The following is a 13,526-nucleotide window of genomic DNA, read 5'->3' on the forward strand; positions in this document are numbered from 1 at the left end:
TGTTGAGACTGGCATGCATCCCCTCAACCTCCTGTCTGAATGAATAGTTCAGGACCAGACGCTCTGTTCGATCCTGAACTATCCGAAGCTTCTGGAGTTCCTGTTGAGCTGCACTAGACCATATTGCTAAGCAACACTCCGCATGTGTCAAAACCAAACATTGTACAACCTGCTTTAATGTGTTTGGAGGTAGACATGAGTCACACCTTTTATTAGCAGATATTACTTAGACTTCAGCATATTCAGGATTTGTGTGTAAACATCATGTAACAAAGCTGGTTCTGTCATGTTTTGCCACCCTCTGCAAAGAACTGAAAGGATTACTGTTAAATAGTGTTGAGCTTTATATGTGCTTTCGTAATATTGTGCCTTCACGGCTGTAAAGACCTTGACAAGCCATAAAATACTATATATATATATTCTATACTGTACTTCAGAGTGAAGGTTATTGATGACCTGCAGCTCACAGTATTACAATGGAGCTGTCTCATCATATATTTTAAAACTTTTCTGATTAACTGATTGTTGATGCTGGGCAAGATCTGTCCCCTTGCAACATCTAAGGTCGTATAGTGGTGCACGAGCCAGAGCAGAGTCAGAAGACCTTAAAGTCCGGAGATATAGATCAACAATGGCAGATACAATTATAAAGTAACAGTATTGGGACAAAGCAGAAAACATTTTCATAGATTATTCTGATTGATTTGGTAATTGTTTAGTGTATGAAATGTCACAAATTGTTACTGGAAGTCACATCCTTCTTACTTTTACTGGAAAGCAGTCAAATAAGAAAAGTTTTCAATTTACTGTGACATGAAATGGAGAAATGCAAGCAACCACTGCTGATACCAACAAAATTACTTCAGTCCCTCATTCAAACTGTCATTTATTAATTTTCTGTTGATTAGTTTCTTGATTAATAGACAATTTTTTGTTTAATTTAGTGTTGATTTCTGTCTTTTGGATCATGCTACTGCCTGTAAGTGTATCATTAGGACTGAATTCATAATCAGTCACTCTTCTGTAATGTTGCTCACAGGGAATCTTGGGGTCAGGCTTCGCCTTGAAGGTGCAGCAGAAACAACGGCAGAAGCATTTCAACAGACAGATCCCTGCAGCTGCCTGTCTCATCCAGGTATTTGACCAAGAAATACTGAAACCAAACCACAACACAGCCGAGGGACAGAACCGTCTCAGGGCCCTGGTCTTGTTATTGAGACCATCCTTTCATGTAACCCTTCCTTTTTCTTGCAAAGCAGACATGTTGGCATGAAATCTGTCTTGTCCAACCGATATATTGCTATTTTCCTGCCCCTCCAGACATCATGGAGAAGTTTCGCAGTGGAAAACTTTGATTCCGCCACATTCAAGATGTTTTTGAGAAAGAGACCCAACATCCCTGCCTCCTCTCTGAACACCCCAAAGCCCAAGAAATCGGTTGGTAATAATTTTTATAGGTTTCACTGTAACCACTGTTCTACGTTTTCACGCTGATAGCATTTCTAAGGTGTTGAAAGTGTGTGTAATGGATAGAACAGTCCAGTGTCTGACAAGATGATAGTAATCAACATTTATTTAGTCAAGTCACTTTATTTTTAGTGTAAAACAACAATTAAAAGTCCTTAACAGAGAGATGACAATTACAATCAAATAAAATCACAGACGCACTTATGAGGATCAAAAGAAAATGAATAAAATGTAAAATGGAATAAACGAAATTGAGGTAAAATCATTAAAACAGTCTTATTGCGCAGAGAGCAAATAAAAAGCAAAAGCAGAGAGGAGTTCAGAAAGATAAGTTGATGCCAGTCCGTTCAGTGCTTTAAAAATAAATAAAAGAATCTTAGAATCAATTCTGTATTCCACTGGTAACCAGTGAAAAGAGGCCAGTACAGGGGAGATATGTGGTCTTTCTTCTTGGAACCAGTGAGGAGTCTCACTGCTGTGTTTTGAACCAGCTGCAGGCAAAACAAAGCTGACTGACTAATTCCTATATACAAAGAATTGCAATAGTCACCACGGGAAGAAAAGCATATGGTCTCCAAATCCTTAACAGACAGAAATGATTTTAGTTTGGCAAGATCTGAGATGGAAGAAACTGGTGCTGAGAACGGAGTTGATTTGTTTGTGTTTGTGATAAAAGATAATGCCACATGGGAGTTTGGGGTTTGTGATTATCAGCGTATCACAATTTATTTATGATTGGAAGGATTGAAAGCCAGACTTTGATAATCAGTGACAAAGTATCTCACCACAATGTCTACTCAGCGGCTGTTCTGGAGCTTTCAACTGTATCACACAATCCTCTTCGGCTGATGGGAGTTGCCCAGTTGGCGTGAAATTTTAGAAAGTCAATTTCCCCTGAGCACTTAAAGGACTTCTCATCTTTCTTTGCTGGTTTGAAAGTTAAAAGACAAAAGTTATTATTATCAGTGGAATAAAGGTCCATGTTGGTGTGAGAATAGAAATGAAGACAGAAAAGCACAAAAACAAAAAAAAAGTGAAACCAAGTCAACAGCTAGTAGTAGTTTTTTGATAATTCAATGTCACTGCTAGTTGGATAAAATCCATACCCATACTAATGCAAATATTTAAAAAATACTGTTTATGTGTCAGACGTGTTCTCTCCAAACTTTGCAGGGCCTCATCTTAAAGTTGTGAAATATCACAAAAACAGCAAAATAGATAAATAAGGTAAAAATACACCAACATAAAATAGTACTTTTATTCTTGTGCTGCTGCACTAAGACTCTCAATCGAATTGTTATACCGTGTTCATGCATTCATCTGACCACAAAAGTTGAAAACCACATTAGCAAACTGTTTCCGGCATCAGGCAGCACACAGTCTGACTGGTGTGTCACTCAAATCTGAACCCTTCTTTTCCTCAGGAACATTTTGTTAAGCTGACATGTTTGCATTTCTTGGGCAGGTAAAGATAAAGAGGAAGTTGAAGAGCATTGACAAGGACAACGGTCCAACTTCTCCCACAATTCCCAGCATCACCTTCGAGTCTGTGTTCGACAATGGGAAGGAGATGAGCTCAGACGTTTACAGCACTGTGGGCACAGGTACTGAAAAAGAGACAAACTGCTACACTACAGTGCGTAAAAACTTTGTCTAAAACAGAACAACACATTTAAATATCCACTTATGCAACACAGATGTTAAACCTGTGGAGCCTTTCCATGTGGTTCCATAAAACAAATGTGTTTATCACTGTAACAGCTGATTTGAATGAACATCAGTGATAACACTAAAGATGCAAATAAGCATAGAAGAGAACTGGCTGATGCTGTATTGGTTGCAAACCACACATTTAGAGAAAATTCCATATTTAGTTGTGGGGTTGTAGCTGTAGGATGGTCACGGGACAAAGTCCAGACATTAAAAATGGAGGAGCACATTGCAGCAATAAAACATGAGATTGCATTGATGAGTACGAACTCCAGTAGTACACTGCTGAACTTACAAAACTTCACACAATGTACAGTACTGCAGGATCAATAATGAAGAGCTGAGAGAGATGGGAAGAAGCAAATCAAATCATATACTGAATCTTCTCAGTGTCAGTTGAGGTAGCCTGTGTGCTGTTCATTATGTATACTCTTATCAAGTCGATTTAAACTTAGGCTACTTCAGTTTTTAGAAGGTAAAAATTACTACTCAAGAATATGTTTTGCTTATTCTTATTTCACTTGGATGTTTGAAAAAACATAACAGACTTGGCAGAAATGGAATATAATATATAATATATCCCACTCGCTTGGAAGGGGAGGGTGAGGGGTACTCAGTCGGTTGCAATCTGAAACCTCACTGCTAGATGCCACTGAATCTTAAACACTGGTCCTTTAAATATCAAAATCAAATTCAATCAGTGGCCTGTTTTTTCTTTTCCTATTTTTGACTTGAGCATAAAATTGAAGTACGGAAACAAGTCGCTATTAGTTTTTTTGTGTTAGATTCAAAAATGAATCATGAAATAATGAATAATTTTTCCATTTTCTGATTTCAATTCCCAATTTGAATATAAAAAGAATAAATGAGACATGGATTATCAAAGTGGTGGGTTAGACCTTGTCCTACAGCTGGTTCAAATGACAAGCCTGTTATCAAGAACCCTTACTGCCTTACCTGATTCTGCAGCAGGTGGTCAAGGGTTTTTGACAGCATTTCAATGTGTCATAAGAAACAATGGCTGTGCTCAAGATCATTATAATTGCGTGTTTGCACACTCTCTTCAGCAAAGAGCACACAGGTTTTAATTTCAATTAAATACTGTTGCAAATCATTGCATTGTACCATGTAAAATAGAATTAGAATGAGGAACCGGAGGCACTTCAAGGCTCTGGTTCAGCTGCTCCACCCTTCACAAGAACTACACGGTCCTTCAACGTCTCTCACATGGAACTCGTTCTCTCCCGTGCATCTTAACATACTTGATCCTTCTCACGTGGTGAAACTCATCCTCTCTTGCACACGTTAATGACTTATTCTTTCTCACACACCTTAACAGTCCTTCGGCATCTCTCGCATACATTCGTTTCCTCTCGCAATCTTTGCTCACCTACTGTCTGGTTTGGCGCCTCATTCTTGCTATAGAGCAGAGAGAGTGAACCGAAACAGTAAAGTTGCAGCTGGACAGCTAAACAGTGAGCTGAAACTCGCTAAAGTCGGGAGGAGCTGCAGAGTCTCTGATCATTTTCTATAGGTTCATTACTATGAGCGACAATGTTCCATACATTGTTATTATAGGAAATATTGATTATAGCCACTTTAAAAAAAAGTCTAACAGAATATCTGTTTCTTTCTTTGTCCCTAATGCAGTAATGACTCAAAGAAACACATCTGGGTCTGCTTCCCTGTACCATACACTTTACATATTACATCTATATTTTAGTTACATAAAACATTTTTCTTTCAAAAGACAATTTGTGAAAAGATCAGGATGATTTGTGAGGACAATGAAAATGTGAGTGAGTTCCTCTTAAATTTTCACTTACTTGCTGACAGAAGAGAGAAAAGACACAACTGAATAGCTTTTTGAAGATAAAAACTATGTTTCTCTTGAACGTCCCAAACCTTTATATAACTGATGTACCAAATATCAACAATGTCATCTTCAACTAGATAGCCTACCTTTCAAAAAGCTTTATAAGAATTATATGAATCATTATAATTATTACCATCAATGCTGCATAGAGGTCATTAATGAATACTCTGTTCAATGCAAGAATAGACGAACAAAATGAGACACTGGAGAGGACAGTACTTTTCAAAAGGAGATAAATATGGACACTTTTATCCATTTACTCGTGAATGCCTGTAACATGTAAACATCTAATTGGATCATACTCTTTGTTATCCTCAGTTACATAACCTTTTTCTTTTTACACCAGCCACCAACCTGAAAAGCTGGCTAAATGCGTGACTGCTGTGCTGCCACCGACATGTAACTGTGCAAATGGCTTTGCTTTGCACCCGGTTCTCAGTAGAACAGCAGGATTTAATTTGCCAGGTTGTACAGATGTATGCATATCAGTTTGCTTCATGTTCAATGAAAATCAGTGTCTTTGATTTGAAGCTAAATTGATTCTACAGGTCTTACTGCACATCGTACATCTACGGCATGCTGCTTTTAACTATGAATAATTTAACTGAATTTCCATGTTGCCATCTGGCGTGTGGATGTATTGACTGGATGCACACAGTGACGGTGGCTCAAATGCTCAGCTGCTTATAGTGTTGTCAGGTTAACATTGTTGTGGATGGATTTCTAGAAAACGCAACCTGTGTCTTTCAAATTTAATTTAATTAATTTCAATACTGATTAAATATTGTTGGTTTAATCTAGTGTGACTTCATATTGTTGAAAGGGTTTCATGTCGACTGCGAGTTATTTAAAGCTCTCCTCCAGACATGTTTTAAGACTAGAGGCCCTATTTTCCTGAAATAGGGCGCAGGCACAGTTTCAAGTCTTAAATCCTAGCACATGGCGTGTGTGTGTGACCAACACATCTTTGAAATTTTTCCTGGCCATCAGCACTGGCGCACTCTGGGCTCAGCCAGGCGCAACGTGTAGGAGAGACTGAATTCATTATTAGTAGGAGGAATTCAGAATCAGCAGGTGGTGTCGGGGCGAGCTTTAGTAATGACCGATCACATGAGCTCCTCCGATCCCTTTTAAACGCAGTAACAGGTTAAACAGGGGAGAGAGGCTGAGTGAGAGCCAAACACCTGTGCGAAGCACCAAAACACAGATTCAGGACACCCCGAATATTAATATACATCAATCCAAATATGATGGCAATGCTAGAAAGAAAACAAAGTTGATGTGTTTTCAAGTGTGCTGCTCTTTATTTTATGCAAACAATTAATATAGGATAATTAATACATTTAACCTCTGTAGGTCTACTCCTAATCTGCATATTTGAAAGCCTTCATTTATAAAGTATAGCTTTAAAGTATATACAATAGGCTTAAATAAACAAATACAAAATCAGGTTTGGAAATTTGCTGGATTGTGTTTGAAGAGTTATCACTGTTTCATCGAAATTTTTTAAATGATGGATGACGGTATCCATGCTGTGCCAGCTGTGCAGAAATTGAACAGGATTTTGTTTAAACCTGTTTTAAAATGTTTTCACGAACATGTTTTATTACTTCATGGCAGATAGGATGTTGATACTCTGTTTAGGAAAGTGTGTTCACAGGACAGGACCTCTGGCTGTCAGAGGCTATTTTACACACTGATTATATGGATACAATGGGCAGAACTGACAACTGCAAATATTCTGACTGCAAGTAGCAAAGCTGAAAACTCACTGTAATAATCTATGTTACATGACAGAGAAAAATAATTTAATTCTCTAAACTCAGTTTGAACTTTTATTTGATAAAAATGTCCAGACAGATTTGATGGGGTTCAGGATGAATCCTGAGGACAGACGCGTTATTTCAGATCATTTTATCTGTATGTAACAGCTTTCCAGACTGATGTTCAGAAAATACAGAACATTAATTACCTTAGATCCTGCCCGATCCTATCGCTGTGTCAGAAGATTTAAATAATTTATGAAGTTTCCTCTGCTGTGCCTTCCCTGTTTATAATGATGCACAGCCCCTCTCTCAAATCAGAGATGGTAGATGAAACGAACGTATCATTCCAGTTTCTGTGTGATGACTACAGCTTTTTAATAAACATGGAAAAGATCCAACATTCTACAAGTTATTGTGGGAAACTCACTGATCCAGCAGAAGGTGGCCTATTTCTGAACTCCAGGTCATTAGATTACACTAATGGATATTATTGGCAATAATCTTCCTTAAAAATTGTGTTTTGATTTTCATATCAATCTGCAGTAAATGAAAAAAATGTGCAGCAAACCGAAAGGGGCAAAATTTCATATAAATGAAAGGTGTTTTGTGATTTTGGAGACATCGTGTCCGTGCACCTCCGCCAACTGAAGCCATGTGAATTGCCCTGCGTTTGCTTGTGCAATAAGAGGTGGTCTGAGCAGGTTTTATTGCAAACGCAATTTCATGCCGAAATGAGCAGCAAAATTGCACTCCGTTGCCTAATCTGCATAAACACAGCCTCAGCTGCGCCTCTACTCCCACATCGGTGCAAGCGTGTTCCTTTGGTGTTGGGAAAAGAACCAAAACAGGCAGAGATGCAAAAAAATAGATTTGCGCCTGAGGAAAATTGCATAAAGACTGCGTTTGGCCCAGTGCTGGCCTCGCGCCTGCAGGAAAATAGGGCCATAGGGCTTCAACTAACGATAATTTTCATTATTTATTAATCTGCAGATTACTTTCTTGATTCATCGATTAATTGTCTATAAGAAATAGTGAAAAATGCCCGTTATAATTTCTTAGAGCCCAAAAGGACATCTTCAAATGTCTTGTTTTGTGGGACGAACAGTCCAAAACCTAGAAAACACACAAATAAGCATGAAATCCTCACTTTTGAGAAGCTGCAACCAGCAAATTTTTTGGGCATTTTTGCTTTAAAAATGCCTGAAACGATAATTCAATTATCATTATTGTTTCAGATTAATTATTTGTCAATGGAATACTCGATTAATTGACTAATCATCGCAGCTCTATTTAAGACATAGAAAACAACAGCTTTCAATAATAATTTGTGTCTGTTGTGTGTGGTTTTTACACAAAAAAAATAATTACTAGAAGAAATTCATAAAATAATATTTTCTCCCTCACTGAAAAATCCAGAATCTGTGAATATGAGAATATTTTTCATTACAATAGTTTTGCTACTGAACAAGATGTCTCCTACTTTACTCCTACTACTTTATTGAGAAGTGCAATCTCAGCATATGTGCATTGAAAGCTTCAAGTTTCCTCTTTATGTTCGTGTAATTTGCATATTGAACCATGATCATCTTCCAAACTAGTTGTGATGTCAGAAATCATGCTTGTACGTACATGCCTCAAACTTAGATTTAAGGTGAGCGCAAAGAGAATGACTGACAGAAAGATCACATCCCACCACTGAGGCGACTGTTTGAAAAGCTTTATTGCCAAAAAGGAGGCTTGACAGGGTGTATGTCACAGGTGTGTCTACATGTGTGTGTGTGGTTTCTAAAAGGGGAAATAAAAAGACAAAGTAAGAAAACCTTGTACAACACGCAAATTAAATCTTTTTTTTTTTTACTTAAACTAAAACTAGCCTTACTAGCATGACCAGCAGTAACAGCCAACAAAAACAGCTATAATCATTTTAGCAATATGCTTGTAAACATATTAAGCGTACTAACAATTTGATGAACGTACACAACAGCCAAAACCAAAGGCAGTAACACACGTCTTTGGACTTCATTATTTTCAATCCTTCATTCAGTTCTCCTCCTTCATTCTCTGAGATGGAACATACCACTTTAAGAGGGGGAGGAAGGATTGGTCCAAGTGGTGCTGGCCTTTTTTTACACAGAGACACTTTCCACTTTAAACAGATGAATGTGAAAACAGTGTCAAACTCTGCAAATACACATAAACATTCTGCGCAATGAAGCTCAAATATCCAATTGAAGGAACAAGAAGCAAAACTAATTTTTGAGTGGAGGAGGTAAACATATGTTTTGTTTGTTTACCACAAAACCCCACAAGGCACCTTTAAGTAAAAGATCTGAATACTTCTTTACCCACTGTTCCTTGTCAGCTCTTAGTAGAAGTATATCTGTAGGTATCTGTATAGTATAGGTCACAGATTTGGTGATACGACAAACTCTTTTACCATTTCATGTCTTTCTGATGTATATCTCCTGGGCCTCTCTTATCCAACTTCACTGCTTATTTCCTCTCTGTTCTCTTTCCCTCTGTCGATATTCTGTGTGTCTCCCCGGTTTAGCGGGATCCCACACTCTGGGAGGATGTGGTGAGCTGCTGTTAGTGTCCACATCCTGCACACGTCCTCAGTATAATCACTGTCCTCTCTTACTGTCAGTTTTAACAGCCTCCTATTCAGTCACTTTATCACTTCAATTACTCCAATAGCATGATACTTATCAGTGCATGATCTTGTTGTGATGTGTTATGTTGGTGTTTTAAAGGGGAGATATCATGCTTTTTGAGATTTCCTTTCATTTATATACTGGCAATGTTGGATGTCTATGTTAAAATGTTATGGTCAAAGTTCCAAAACTTGAGATGAACGTATGTAGAAATGCTCCCTGCAAGTCAGAAGCCCAGGCTTCGACTTGCTCTGAACACTTTGTTTACAATGTCCTCTACTTCCCAGTCAGAACGTTCACGCACGCCCACAAACAGCCATCTGTTGCTAAGGTTCTTCTATGGGTTGTTTGCAATTGATTAATTTTTTCGATAAATTAAAATACAATACACAGAATGTGCAAACAGTATTAAAAATTCATTAAGATATCGCAATAACGTCACTACACATCCTAAAAAAGATGTGTCATTATACTAACTTATCTATTAACTTAACTTATCTATTCAGAGAATGAGTTAATTTTGTTTGGGATTTTATTCCATTCCTCCCCCGCGTGTAGAGGAATGTACTTCTCCCTACTTTACTTTGTAGATTGGGTTTCAGGTTAAATTCACTAGTCCTCATATTCAGGCATATGAGAGTCCCAAACAAACTGAAAATAGTGGATAAAATATTGGACATAAACCTTGTAAAATCTTATAGACCATAATGAGTTTTAACTGTTGAACTCTACATTCAACGGGGAGCCAATTCAGATCTTTAAAATGGTTTGGGCTCACGTGGACTGAGGTTAAAGATGACCCTCATTAGTTTGTTCTGAGCTTTTTGAAGTTTATCTTTTGTTCCTTTAGTTATACCACTGTACCAGGTTATGCAGGTATAATCATAGTGGCATTGAACTAATGATGTTGCTATTATGTTCTCTTAGTTTCCTTATCTAGGAACTTGAATAATCTTGCCAGATATTTTGTTTTTTAATGAACCTTCCCAATGACAAAGAGGGCCATAGACTCACCGGACATAGACTGTTCCAGTTCACATCCAAGATTAGTAATAGAGCATTTGTCCTGTATCTTTGTTCCATTACATTCAACAGAAAAACTGCAATGTCCAATTCCATATTTTGGATCAGATTCAGGCTTGAACACGTACTGGTGTGTTTGAGAAGAAAAACAAGTGAAGTTCACCTCCTGCTGTTTGTTTTATGTAGCCTTCGGTGCTTCTGGAAGTTGGCCGAGAGGCAGCTTCCCAGCTGCACAGCACCAATCAACACAGAGTTGGCTCATCAGGAGGGAGGCCTTAAAGAGACGGGAGATAAAACAGCCTGTTTCAAACAGAGGCTGAACTGAGGGGCTGCAAAAAGGATAAATAAGGAATTTTTTAAAACTGTAAATCATGCAAAGATATTCCAGTAGGGCCCCAGAATAAAAGTATAGACCTGGAAATGTGCATGATAAGTCCCCTTTAAATAAAATGATATTAGCACCATATTTTGACTAATATCACTGTTATTTTCCTTTTTGTTGCCTTAGAAAGCATAGATTTTGTTTGTGTTTCTCTTAATGTGTGTTTCAGATCACCAGCAGTCCTGGACATCTTTGTCCTCCCTTCAGTTCAGCTCACCATCTCCAGGTAACTCACATGTCTTGACATGAGTGTTTTTATGCTGCTTTCTCTCTCCAGAAGCGAATAATTGCGTCACATGGGAAAGATGTCAGGCCATCTGTGGTTTAGAGAGTTCTGGGTAGGACTAAAAGGTTGAAGGTGATAATTCAGGTGGTATTTAATGACAGTTTAAGTTGGTATTTGATAAATGGTAGAAAAAAATACTAGGACCTTGTCAAAACTCACTAATATCTCAGAGGGTGAATGTGGTTAGTTATTATTGGACACAAATTAACAATCTTTATTTTCTCTCAGGAAAAAAAAACATCCACAGTCAAAAATGTACTCAAATTTAAATCTGTTTTTAAAAAGTAAGTCATTTATATATCCTTATGTTTAGTGTAGTATCACAGTGTCACAAACCCAGTACATTAACCATGATTAAAGGATCTCTGTGTATTCTGTTACTGAGAAACTGGCTTGTCATGGCTTGTCGTGTCACATCTGTCCTGGTTGACAGCGCTAATTAAGTCCATTCCATTCAAAGTCCATTTACAGCGGACGCCTTTCAAACCATGTTTGTATATTCTCATATTGAAATTGAAGCAAAATCAAGACCAGTTGTATCACACACACGCTAGCTGATGCAGTTTCAAAACACTGCAGTGACAGATTCAAACACACAGCAGGCGTCCACAACAACTGTGCCATCTTCTCACCGCTGCAGAGGGCTACGACATTCAGAAAGTTCTGGATGTCAGTGAGATTCCCTGGTTCTCTATGAGATTTAAAAATATCCCCTTTATTGTGCAGTAAATATAGAAGTTACCTAATATTTATTTTTAATATTATCCCTTTTTATTTTTGTTGCATGCATAAAATATGGATATCTTTGTGACCTCATGTATCTCTACCTGAATAACCAGTATCATGAAGTTGGCTATCAACTAGCTCAGTCAACTCTGGGTTTTCTTATACAGCTAATGAGTGTGTTCATGTGACAGAGGCAGGGTTGTTAATTATGAGCCACCTCATCAAAACCATGAATGATGTACTTCATATGATATGAGATGAAACAGTGATACCATGTAAATAATCGTTTGAAATCATACAACAGAATAAGAAGATGTAGAAACACTAGAAACAATTTCCACATATTAAAAGTAGGCTAAGGCTTAAAATACATGTAGGTATTATTTTATATGTACTTTAGTATAGAGTTAGTGTTATTTACTATTTAGTTGGATGCTGAAGAAACCATTCTGAATTTGTCATGCACATAAAAAATCTTAAAAGTAATGCCTGTAATGACTTTCTGCTACCGAAGCAAAGTGTGGAAAAGTAGTTAATCACTGATGAGGTCTATCTGAGCAAAATGATGCATTTATAATCATGGGAGCCAATTAACAGTGTGTGGATTATTTTTCTAATAAAAGACAAATCTTTCATTTTTATTTTCCGTTATCATCAGACAGTTGTCTCATGTTACTCTGAGCTGCGGTGATGGAATCTGTCAGCTATCACTCTGGGGATAAAATAAACTTTGCACGATTAAAATGTAAAATCATCATCATGTGATTAACGTTGTAAACAATCTCTCCATTTCTTAGAAGCTCTGTTTTAAAACCAGAGTGGAAATAGAAAGCCTGAAACAATAAAATGTTTCTACTGACCTATAAAAATATATATCACAGGATCGTCAGGATCCTGTAGGAATGATGACTCTGATCGGTCCGTGGTCAGGGTGTTGACAGGCTGCTCTGGAGCAGGTTAGCTGTTCAGCATTAGTTGCCATGGTGATTTATCCCAGTTAAAAATTAGCCAGTTTTGTGATACTGGAAGTTAAGCCCAAAGATAGCTGGTTAACCTACTAATCTCGCTTCCTGATACAGGCCCTAACTGAGCTTGACACATGTTGCCAAATTTGGGATTCGAACCTCAGCCTTATATTTTAGTTATTGCTTCTTCAAAGAGAAAATTATATGCTTGCTTTGGCAACACAGAAATGTTTTCTTGCAGATATAAAATAACTGATTTGGAAACCAAAATTAGAGACATAGTGTACCAAAGCTCTGTTATGCGCATTTCCTGTGTTTGTTTTTGTGCTTGTGTTTGTTTTTTGGTTCGTGGGTGGGGGATTAATAGATAGGTGAAGTCTATGTTTTGTTATGTGTTTATGTCTTATGTGTTTATTGTTTGTTTATGTATAATTTCTTCCTGTACTACAAAATAATTAACCATATTATATATCAGGCCTTCACAGAATAAATAATCAGCTACGGCACCATGGTATCTACAATATTTAATAATATAAACCATCTGCCTTACCTGGCCTCAGGCTTAGTGTCACCTTTTTTCCAGTATTGGCCTGACGAATGTGGCTGTAAACTGTTTTCCCATCTGAAAGTAATAGTTCTGTCATAATCCAAAACAGCACAGAAGGAGTCAC

The 13,526-nt window shown here is 37.5% G+C and overlaps 1 protein-coding gene across 1 annotated transcript in view; it reads left to right on the forward strand.

Annotated features, from left to right (window-relative positions):
- The window catches only part of kcnq1.1 (potassium voltage-gated channel, KQT-like subfamily, member 1.1), a 53,515-nt gene that overhangs the window by 31,542 nt on the left and 8,447 nt on the right, over positions 1 to 13,526 (forward strand). The window contains exons 8-11 of the mRNA XM_042418482.1: positions 1,040 to 1,135; positions 1,321 to 1,437; positions 2,933 to 3,071; positions 11,048 to 11,104. Coding sequence (XP_042274416.1) covers positions 1,040 to 1,135; positions 1,321 to 1,437; positions 2,933 to 3,071; positions 11,048 to 11,104 — 409 coding nt within the window. The remainder of the gene's footprint in view (positions 1 to 1,039; positions 1,136 to 1,320; positions 1,438 to 2,932; positions 3,072 to 11,047; positions 11,105 to 13,526) is intronic.

The sequence above is a fragment of the Thunnus maccoyii genome, chromosome 1, assembly GCF_910596095.1.
Source record: "Thunnus maccoyii chromosome 1, fThuMac1.1, whole genome shotgun sequence".
In the NCBI taxonomy this organism is placed as follows: domain Eukaryota; kingdom Metazoa; phylum Chordata; class Actinopteri; order Scombriformes; family Scombridae; genus Thunnus; species Thunnus maccoyii.